Source organism: Ostrea edulis, chromosome 2 (assembly GCF_947568905.1).
Source record: "Ostrea edulis chromosome 2, xbOstEdul1.1, whole genome shotgun sequence".
Classification (NCBI taxonomy): Eukaryota; Metazoa; Mollusca; class Bivalvia; order Ostreida; family Ostreidae; genus Ostrea; species Ostrea edulis.
This window is the reverse complement of record NC_079165.1, coordinates 70077413-70088978: the sequence shown is the minus strand read 5'-3', so window position 1 is coordinate 70088978 and position 11566 is coordinate 70077413. Positions and strand designations below refer to the sequence as shown.

Here is an 11566-nt window from a genome sequence, read left to right as displayed (position 1 = left end):
CTTAGAGAAGGAAATTGAACATTATTTCTTGGCTTTTATAATTGTTTGTTTTTGTTTATATTTCATTTAGATTATTATTACCCATTTCCCCTTCTTTAAAGTTTTAGACAATTCGGGTATTTAGTGTATTCATTAAAATGGCAGATCTTGTCAACAGTTGATGCTGCTGAGGAAAAATAAGTCGTGTAACGTCTACACGAAGAACATTATTAAAATGTGAGGAGGTAAGTAGCGTATAATTGATGTGAAATTTTAATTGACAGGTCCGAAATCTTCCATACTAGTCTGAATTTCGCTGCTGTCATAGGCGAGAAACGACTCCGTGACCTGGACCGGTAAATGTCCTAGTAGAAATAAACAAGTGAAATCGAGAGAACGATGACGTATATCTTTGTTATTTTAAGAACCAGTGACGTGAAATTTGGCATGCAACTAGTTAAAACATTAATCTATGCAAGGAAAACGACAAACTACGCATAGCTTACCTAGTTTAAGATTCTTTAGGCATTTGAATCGAGTGGTTAGTTTTTTATCTGTGTCAGAGTTAGACTCCTTTCTATATTTATGGTATCACAGGGTTCGGGCCCAAAACGGGCTTAGCCCCTGTGCATACGGCCAAGCAGTGAGTGAAATTTGCATGCTCGATTAAGCGAAGTGACACGCTCTTGTTGGAGCGATAGTACATAGTGATAATCGAACATTTTAATGGTAAAATGAAACAGTTTTCGAGATATTGTAAAGAGAAGTGAATTGTTGACGTCTGCACACCCGTTACCATTTCGTCGTGACTTGACCTCTACTAAAAATTAATCACGTGGATTGCTGCTCCCAGTAAATGTAATAGGTTTCAAAAACGTGCAGTAATGTATCCTGCCCGAAACTATGAGAGAGTGCAATATTTCTATTAAATGAATCATGCAATATGTTGCTATCAGAGATTTTTTTACAAAACGTGCAATGACATTTTTATTGCCACAACAGATCAAAAGTACAGATGTTTGAAAAGAGGAAAGTAATGCACGACTGCGTCTATATTGCGGTGCATTTGATAGTTTTGAAACGATAGAGTGCAAGATAAATCAGTCATGTACACAGTTCTGCACGCTTAAGGTTAGGCACCAATTTCCCCCCACAAAATTCCGCTCCGAATCGGCAAGGGGAATAAAAAGGCGTTGCATACCTGGCGTATGTATTTTACATCACCCTTACTCCACATCTTGTGGCGTATTGATAGAAATTCAGAGGCCTGTGAATAGCTGATGGTAGTCCAGCTGGTTGGAGAACAGTTAACGAATATAAACACAATGACTGCGACTGCACTGAGGATCCGGATAATGACAGGAAAATTAGGAGCACAGAATCATGGGCCATGCATCAAAAATGCAAAGACAAAGGGCGTAACATGCCTTAGAGTACTGCCGCGGCAGGTTCTCAGACGTAGCTTCCTACTGTTGGTTGTGGTGGGACTTCTGCATTCAGTCAGCCCTTTGGTCTTATCGGGGATTCAAGGAGAACTCCCCCAACCGTAAGTCTAATGTATGTCACAAGCGCTTCTAAACAGGCCATTGGAAGAGTTGTTGCCCCCCCCCCCCCCCAACTACTCACAATCTTCCACTAGGTATGCAGGCACAAGTGCAACAGGGGGAATAACCATAAGTATAAATCGTTTTCAAGTTGGTCTGTTATTCCCGATATTACTTATAGCATGAAAAATACTCGGCTAAATATTGAAAATAAATGTTATCAGATTATAAACAGGGTCAAGAACAGTTTTTTTTTTTTTAAATCGTTTGTTTTGGAAGGAAATAGGAAGTTATGACTATTATTCGATTATTGAAAATCACTATTATCTTGATTTTGAATCTTACCCACCGTCAATGCAATTTGGGAAGAATAAATCAGCCTTGTTGAATGCAGATTTAGTTTCAGCAGCTATCCAAGAACTGATTGACGCGGGTAGAATAGTTCAGGTATACAAGAAAAACCTTATATAAATGTATGATAAATCCTTTGAGCGTAGCAGAAAACCACGAAAAGAAGAGACTTATTTTAGAATCTTGAACAATTTCATAAGGAAGGAAAGAGTAAAATTCGAAGATAGGAAACTCGCTCTTCAGTATTTTGAAAGGAATTGCTATTATGACGAAATCTGATTTGCGGTCAGGATACCATCATATAGATACTTAACCTAATTTTTGACATTTTTGGGGTGTTCATGGAATGGAAATTATTTTTGCTTCACTGTTTTACCTTTTAGCCTTTCATCAGCTCCTAATATGTTCGCTAAATGTTTAAGACCATAGGTTAAGTACTAGAGAAAAATAACCTGAAATGGTGTTATATTTAGATGATGGTCTTGTCTTGACTATGTTTGGAAGTAAATATGTTTACGCCACTAATTTTATAAGACAGATTTTACCTTCTGCAGTATTTATCATGAATGGTAAAAAATCAATTTTACATCCTGACTGTACAAGAAAATGAATGATCTTTAATTTCAGTTTGAGTATACCACAGCGGAGAATTGTAGACCTAGAGGTTTGTTTAGAAAGCTTTACCAAATCAGAGCGCAGTTCACGGGGAAAATTAAATCAATGTTACCTGAGTCGTCGGATTCTTGTCACGTCGGCATTGATAGTCGGGTCTCGTGGGACAGAAAGTTTTAGATTCAATTTTGCCTGAAATAAATTTCTGGAGGAAACATTTAAGATCATACAATTGTAAAAGCCTTCAAAGCTACTCAAGGAAGAATGTTGTTTATTCAGATGCTAGCGCTATTGCGGAAGCGGCATTCAGTCGAGATAGATGGGGAAATTCGTCATTGTACATGAAATGAAGTTAAAAAACAAAACAGTTCCACTTGGAGGTAATTGAAAGCTATACAATTATGTTTTGAGAAAACTTGCGGAGGAAAATATTACTTTGTAAAAAGGTCTACCGACAATCAGAACCGTGTCAAAATCATTGAAAGCAGGTAAATGAACAGAGATTTAAATAGAATATCATGGAGTATTTTTTAAATTTGTTTATCAAATGGTTTAAATATTGACGCACAGTGGATTCCCCGAAGTGAGAATTTAAGAGCAGATTACTTGAGCAGAATTATAGATTACGAAATCTGGAATTCGAGATAACGGACGAATTCCATCAGTTTATTAGCAGTTTTTAGGGTCCATTTCATATTGACCGGTTCGCTAGCTTTACGAATACGAAGTTAGACTGTTTTAATATCCCGGTAAAGATGGTATAGATTGCTTCAGTTTTTCATGAGGGATATATGTATAATAACTGGATTGTCCCTCCAATTTCAATGATTGGCAAATGCATTTTATATTTGATAGAAATTCATTTCAAAATTAAGGATTATCTCCCTCATGCATAGCTCTTATCCTTGGACGAATTTGGTTCCACTTTTTGGCACGCTGTTTTTGGCTATATTTAGCTCTAAAACTTCATAGTTATTTCGGATTTCAAACATTTCGGTTGAGCATCACTGAAGAGACATTATTTGTCGAAATGCGCATCTGGTGCATCAAAATTGGTACCGTATAAGTTTTACTTACTAATGCTCGAGGTACAATCATTGTTCCTAAATGGCCGTCATCATTTTTGTGGTCAGTGTTTTTTATGAAAATAATGAATTACATATATCAGATATATATAATAATTCTATTTTCGGTTCTCCAATATTCACATCAAATGTTTGGTTATTAGGTTGGATGCAATATACAATCATTGTTCTAAAATTGCCGTCTTCATATTTTTTGCCATGGATTTATTTAATGAAAATAATGAATTAATGTCTGTTTTTAAATAGGTTTTAGAATAACAGTATCATATTTTCGGTTCTCCAATATTCTCATCAAATGCTTTGGCTATTAGATTGGATTATATATATATATATATATATATATACATATACATACATACACATGTATATATATAAAACAGGTCCTAGTGTATTAATACGCACTGCTGATATGTAATATGTGAAAGAATTTATCTGAGTTTATAGGATTGGTGCTGCATTGATGTATGTAGAATTATAAGGCCCTGGTATGCGAAATACATATTGCAGACGATTTATGGAGATTTTTATTTTTTTTAAATTTTTGTTTTTGTTATTGCGAGTTACATGTACATGTATATAAATGCGATGTGGATATGAATGTTTATTTTATACAGAGCCATATATATGTGAGTGATTATAATATATTAATTAGATTTGTTTTACAAATATACGTTTTTCAGATATATTCTGCAAGGGCAGGTGGGCGAATATTCAAATTTTCTCGGACCCTGAACCTAACGAACTTGCTGCACTTCCCCGAGTACTACGCTTGAAGGCCGAGGCTGAAAACATCCGAAAGAAATATAAGTATGCATTTAACAAGTTCCGTAGATGGTGTTCATCACATATAGTTCAAATGTATCATTTCTTCCTTCGGAAGAAGTGACAGTGCGATTATATTTAGGGTCTATTTGTAAAAACAATTTGTTCCTGTAGCTGAAGTGGACGTATAGCTGTTAGTGTCACTTCCTGAGCACGTCAATTGTTAAAGTTACTCAGATATGTGTGAAACGTGGAGATAACGAAATTATCAATGTCATAACCCCTTCATTCTTCTTTAGTTATTCAGATTAGGGAAGGGTTTTTGAGAGAATGCAGGAAACCAGTAATGAAGAAAGAACACATTTTGCCGTACCATTATTGCTATACTTGCAAAAAAATATGGAAATAACAAAAGTTGTCTTCCAGATTTACGCATTGTTACCATTTTTCTTTTGGGATATTCAGGATTTCTCAGATTTTCTAAGTTTGTAAACATTAAACTTTCAGATATTTTTTTTATGATCAGCAAGTTTCCATGTTCATCTTCAGAAGTAAAACGGATAAGTATAATGAAGGTTCTGGTGTTTGTATCGCTAAAACAGACTCGAAGACATGGCCGATAAATATGTTGTGTAGATACTGATTTTATTTTCAGACAGATTACTGACTTGAAAAAATCCTACAAGCTTATAAATGCTAAGAAGCCTCTATCATACAGGGGATGCTTACTCCTCTTATAGGCACCTGATCCCACCTCTGGTATATCCAGGGGTCCGTGTTTGCCCAACTCTCGTTTTGTATTGCTTATAGGGGTTATGAGATTGATCACTGTTCGTTATCTTCGCCTTTCATATACAAGAGAGCGGGAGATTATCCTTTCAACGCTTGAAGAAATCGGTTTAGAAAAGAAAAAGTTTTATTTACATTTGTACAAAGTTTAAAGGTATATGTGCTGTGTTAAACAGTATTTTGTTTAAACCTGACTACAATTTTGTTAGTATGATCAACTATAAAAAAAATAATAATAATACGATTTGACAATTTTGAAAAATTATGTACGGATGTTAAAGGAGTACTGGTCTAGTGAATGTAAGGAGAAAATGATTTTCTAATGCATAGCTATGAATGAATTACGTTTATGGTAGATGTACGCAAGCTCGCAAGAAAAATATTAGAAATTAACACCATGGGAGATTTACAGTATGTAGTGGTAATGCACAAACTGCTTTCCTCTACCCTGTTTCCGTCTGTCTTTATTTCCTCTTCTTCTTTTCTCTTAATTTTTGTACCCCTGATTAGCAAATTTTGTGTAATTTGTAGAAATAACCAAGTGCATACAAAGGAACTATTTGCTGTTCTTCCTGAGGTGCACTCCGGCTGTTTACACACATGTGAAAAACACGTGGATTTGAGGGTAGTCTTCTTTGCGGGCAACTTTTTTTTTTCGAAAATGCTGCGTAGGTTGTTGTTTTTCTGGTGTCGGCAGACGAGATAGGTAACATAGAACGTTTCCGACTGCGTTATTCGGCATCAATTCTGTAAACTGATTTTTAATGATTTTTTCCCTCTATAGTAATATATTGTGAAAATAATCACCGGATATGATAATTATTCATACAGTGCGTTCAATAAACCTTAATATCTCGCCTAGCAGCTAGGCTAGCCGCTACGATCTTGAACGCAGTCTGTAATTTCCGCGTGCAAAACATCACGTGATCATGAAAATACATGATTAAATATGAAATTGCCTTGATTACTTTTTATTCCGATTGCGAGTTAAATTACATAATTTGTATAAAAGTGTATATATAGCTTAATATAAAACACGGTTTTTTTTTTTATTCCTATGGCAATATCACAGGCACTTATTTCTGTAAATAACTTACGACCTCTGTATACTGTTAGTATACAGAGGTCGTAAGTTATCTACAGAAACAGGTGCCTGTGGGCAATATCCAAAGATTACGGCCGCACTTAAGAGCAGGGGGTGCAACAGCAGCTGCTGCCGTAAGGTATATGGAAATCTGAAAAAGTCAAAGATGTTGCGTGCAAGCGAGCGCGTGCGTGTGTGTGTGTGTGTGGTTTTCCAATGCCTTTGAAAATATTCGATTTAATGTAGATAATAAAAAAAAAATTAAAGTTGGCTGTGATCCTATACCTTATAGAGCATAGAGCTTGTTCTGTACAATTATGATATAATTGTTGAGGTATTAAAACTATTACCAAAATGAAAAATTCTTGCCACCGTGATTGGGAAAAAATGCTCAGCTTCTGGTGCCCCCCCCCCCCCCCCGACCTCCTGCTTACAACTATTTTATCCCCTTAGCTACATGTACGTACGCCACTGGTATCTCGATCTGTCCTTGGAGAAATGATGGCCTACGGAAATTAAAGTCCAACTCCTAGAATAACTCAACCCAATATTTCTTTCAGATACATCCAGTTTTATTTATTTATTATTTTTTTAAACAAAATAACTCATGAATTTCTTACGCAAAGCAGACTATCTAGTAAATTATTTCAACCCATACTTGTCAAATCATGCCTCCGCACAAACAGAAGGCAACCCACATCCATCCATGCATGATCAAAGTTACCTTTGATAATTTTCCGAAAAAGTGTTAATATTGATGTCGACTCAAACAGCACTGAAATAGCGGGGTGTTGACTGCCTACTCGGACTTAATGACAAATCACAAAAATCCCTGATAAGAAACGTGAGTGAATGTGCAGCACGTGTATATTTGGTTTGCTATCGAGTGCATACTTTTACTACAGACTAAGTACAGGTTGTAGCAGTGACAGAGTGAAGTTATCGGGACCCACACGGTGAGATCTAGGTATAGGTAATGCCCTTGTACATACAGGTGTATCAGAACGTTGCATTATTAAAAACCATCAATCGTGATCATTTTCAAGATTGTGAACTAGTTTCCGCGATAAACGTAGACTTTAGTTAAAGACGTTAGTCAAATCATCATCCAACTTAGAAAACATTTCAATATTTGGACAATGTAAACAACTGAGGCCTGGTCAGTTTGCTTACGCGCAGATTCTCACTGACCTATATATATTTTTTATGGAATGTTTAGTTCGAACAAGCAAGATGGCTGAGAAGGCACGTCAGTCGAATGAAGCCGCCGTGGCTATAGAGGAACAGAGATCCGCTCCTGATAGTATACTGTATAAAGTCGACGAATCTCCACCTTGGTATTTAGCAGTTCTTCTGGGATTTCAGGTAAATAAACCTCAAATTCATGCAATAACTGGTTATTTGATCTAAATAAATTGATAATAGGGTAAGCGTGTACTTCACTGCCTAATACAACCCACTTTGCTCTCTCTCTCTCTCTCTCTCCATCTCCATCTCTCTCTCCCTTTCTGGTTACATATCTTGAAATTTGTACTAATAGTATTCTTTCTCTGTTATTTTCCCCTTCGCTCAGCTAAACCTAAATTATATGTCTTATTCTTATCAAAACTAGAATACACCGATGGTTGCTGACGATTAGATAATCATATAATATATAACGCCTGTGTGATATGTAAGCATGGTTAAAGTTGAAGGATAATGTACGACATGGTGGAATATATGAATATATAATAATCCCCGGGCTTCCTCGTTCTGTAGGTCATTGTGCATGAACTTGAATGCCGATAACCTCTCCACAGCCACAGTCACTACAGTGCACCGTGTACATGTTTAGCTCAGCAGCGCCAAATTACGGAAGCCAATAGGTGCCAGGGTATAAAATTAATATTCATTTAACTGAATGAACTGGCGGTCGCCACTTAATTTATGTGGTGGCTGGCACTTGATTCAACTGGCGGCCACCAGTTATTCAACTCACCCCTCTCTCTATCAAAATGAAAGGAGTGCAATCCCCGTAATCTCCCTCACCAATACGTAGAAATATGTATGTGATATACAATTAAGAGCATTATTGTTTGTCGAATGTGCTGTTAATTTACAAAGTTGTATGTTCATGATATTAAATGTCGACAGATGTGCTCACAAGAAAATCTTCATGTGTACTTAATATGCCAACGTATCAGGCACTTAGGACCAGGGGGCGGACCCTCCACTTTTTTTGACGGTTTTTTTCTCTCGTTATTTTCACACGCAACCTTAGTTATTTTCACATATTAGATAAGATTAATTGGTGGATTGGCCCCACCCCATTCGTTTGGTGGTAGTAATGAATGGTAAAAATGTAATAATGTATTAATTGAAGGACAAATGGACCCCTTCCCTCCAATTTAGGAGTATGAGGTTTGGTCAAAAGTGAAATTTTTCGGTTTCCTTTCTGCTTGTCAACAATATGTAGAAGACAATTTCTCTACCGACTATCCCTACTCTTTGAAAAACGATGCTACGTGTCTGCATATTATTCTCAATCTTTCAAAAATAATCCCTCAGCAGTATGAATTAAATAATAAATTGTTTTTGAAATTGGTAGCCCGTGTATAAATTAAGTGGCGACCGCAAGATAAAATAAGTGGCGGTCGTTAGGTAATTTATATGGCGGCCTCCAGATACATAAATTAAGTGGCGGCCGCCAGTTAAATGAATGTTAATTCTAAATCCATGCACAAATCGGCTTCCGTACCAAATAACAACCTTTTTAGACGAATGTCTCTCCAGATAATTTAATGTCAAAATACTAATAATTCGTTTATTCCTGCATTTAGAAATGGAAATTGATGCAAAACACACGCTGCATTTGTTAAGATAACAACGAAATTGATGACCAAGCATCTTTTTATATGCCCCCTTCAAAGAAGAGGGGCATATTGCTTTGCACCTGTCGGTCGGTCGGTAGACCACATGTTGTCCGCTCAATATCTTGAGAACCATTCACTTGATCGTAATGATATTTCATATGTGGATTGGTTATTAGTAGAAGGGGACCCCTATTGTTTTTCAGGTCCAAAGGTCAAGGGTAACTCTACTCGGGACATAGTTATATACTGTCCGCTCAATATCTCGAGAACCCTTTGCTTGACAGACATCAAACTTGGCACACTGGTATATCTTAAGGAGTAGATCACCCCTATTGAATTTGAGGTCACATGGTCAAAGGTCAATGGTCAAACTGGACATAGGAATATACTGACCACTCAGTGCGTAGATAACCCTTTGCTTGACAGACATCAAACTTGGTACACTAGTATATCTTTAGAAGACGATGACCCCTATTGATTTTGAGGTCACATGATCAAGGTTCCAACTGGACATAGGAATATACTTTCCACTCAATATCTTGAGAATCCTTTGCTTGACAAACATCAAACTTGGTACACTTGTACATCTTCAGGAGTAGATGACCCCTATTGATTTTTAGGTCACATGGTCAAAGGGCAAGGGTGAAACTGGACATTGGAATATACTGTCCGTTCAATATCTTGAGAACCCTTTGCTTGACAGACATCGAACTTATTATACTGGTATTCAGGAGAAGATGACCCCTATTGATTTTGAGGTCACATGATCAATGGTCAAACTGGACATAGTAATATATTGTCTCCTATATTTTAAGAATTGTTTGCTTGATTGACACCAAACTTGGTACACTGGTACAGCACGGGGAGTAGATGACCCCTATTGATTTTAGGTCACATGATCAATCCACTCTTGACATAGGAAGATATTGTCTGTTCAATATCTTGAATTGATGATACTACTATCAATTAAATGATGTGTGTGTATAACCCTTTTCAATTGTGCACAGTGGGGGGCATATGTGTTTTACAAACATCTGTTGATTTTTATACATAACTGAAGGACTCTAATATAAAGTTTATCGTTTTACGTCCAACTTGAGAATTACTAGAAATAATCTTCTGGAGATCTACGTATCACATATTTGCATCGACACGATAATATGGAAACTTAGATACAGTTGTATGTGGAACCCTTTGTAAAGTATCTAGCCTCAAGGTCACTTCAAATAGGGTAAGTTTATATAATGTTTAGAAACTATTATTACACAAGAGTTTCGGATAACGTCCCTATATTTCATACTATATGCGGTAATAAATAAATGAAATAGCACGTTAACAAGACAACTTCTTGACGCAAGCGCCAATTTCGGTCGCTTCGTCTTGGTATATTTAGACTATTTTACAGACATAAGAAGTTTCCATTAAAAGTAACAATTACTACATGTATGTATACATTTATATTTTATAACTAAGCTTATTTTCCCTGCAGTCAATCCTTTTCTTAAGTTCATTCTAAGAGATTAAGGATATTTTGCACATTTTAGATAATATCACCTTGTCTTTAAGTGGCTTCCATCTTCAAAGAAATACAAATAACTCACTTGTAGAATGTATTAAATTATAGTTACATGTAATATATATACAGGCATTTTAAAAATAGTATGCAAATAACAAATACAGAACTGAAATAGTTATTTTGATATTCCGAATGTTTTAAAGTTTAATACATTATTGATGTATTCCTTTTGAAACTTACACAATTCATACATTCAGATTATTTGTCTTCAAGGTTGCTTTTAGAATTAATGAAACATGTTATATATTACCTAAAACACTAAAAATAATATATAATCTAATAAATGATGTTTTAATTGAATTGTTCCTCTCTTTATCGTTAACAAAATCGTTGTAAATAATTAAAGATATCTTCAATTGAATTAAAGACACCATTAAACCATGATTTATACCGAGCTCTATATTAATTTTTGCAAACAATAACTTCACTCTATTAGTATACGTACATTAATTCAATTGCTGAGAGTATTATTGATTTGATTTGCGCATCAATTAAATTATTGCGCACATTAATATCTTCAGCTATTTGAGCTTATGTGGCTGGAGTCCTTTGTAAAGAAATTGAAAACGTGCGTATTACATGTACAAGAATTGTGATTCCCTACATTTTTCAAAGCTTTTGATGTTTGAAAAATTACAGGTTATTGAACTTAATCAATTTGGGGGAAATAGTTTACACACATGGCTCTTGGTTTGTCTATTTACCCTCTGTCATAGTCTTTAAGCTACGGCCTTTTATTCATATATTGCAATAGAAAGTAGACGTATTTCAGAGCATAGTGATGTGCTGTGACTTCACGTCACAATCATATCCCCTTAAGTAAAGTTCTACAACTCGTGCCATTTTTGTCATGTCTGCTAATCGATACATGTATCATCGAAATAAAACACCTTACATTTGAGCTTGTGAAAGGCGTATTGTGTATCGATTTT

The 11566-nt window shown here is 35.7% G+C and overlaps 1 protein-coding gene across 10 annotated transcripts in view; it reads left to right on the top strand.

The window, feature by feature from the left end:
- The first annotated feature begins 1346 nt into the window (after positions 1 to 1346).
- Positions 1347 to 11566, top strand: part of LOC125679467 (solute carrier family 23 member 1-like) — a 19003-nt gene continuing 8783 nt past the window's right edge. The window contains exons 1-3 of one of the 10 annotated variants that reach the window (XM_048918708.2): positions 1347 to 1525; positions 4252 to 4378; positions 7426 to 7571. In XM_048918708.2, the coding sequence (XP_048774665.1) occupies positions 7440 to 7571 (132 nt within the window). In that variant the 5' untranslated portion in view covers positions 1347 to 1525; positions 4252 to 4378; positions 7426 to 7439. Of the gene's footprint in view, positions 1526 to 2515; positions 2975 to 3486; positions 3615 to 3980; positions 4379 to 6700; positions 7180 to 7219; positions 7572 to 11566 lie in introns of those variants that run through there. The other 9 variants (XM_048918706.2, XM_048918707.2, XM_048918709.2 and 6 more) reach the window with 9 other exon arrangements.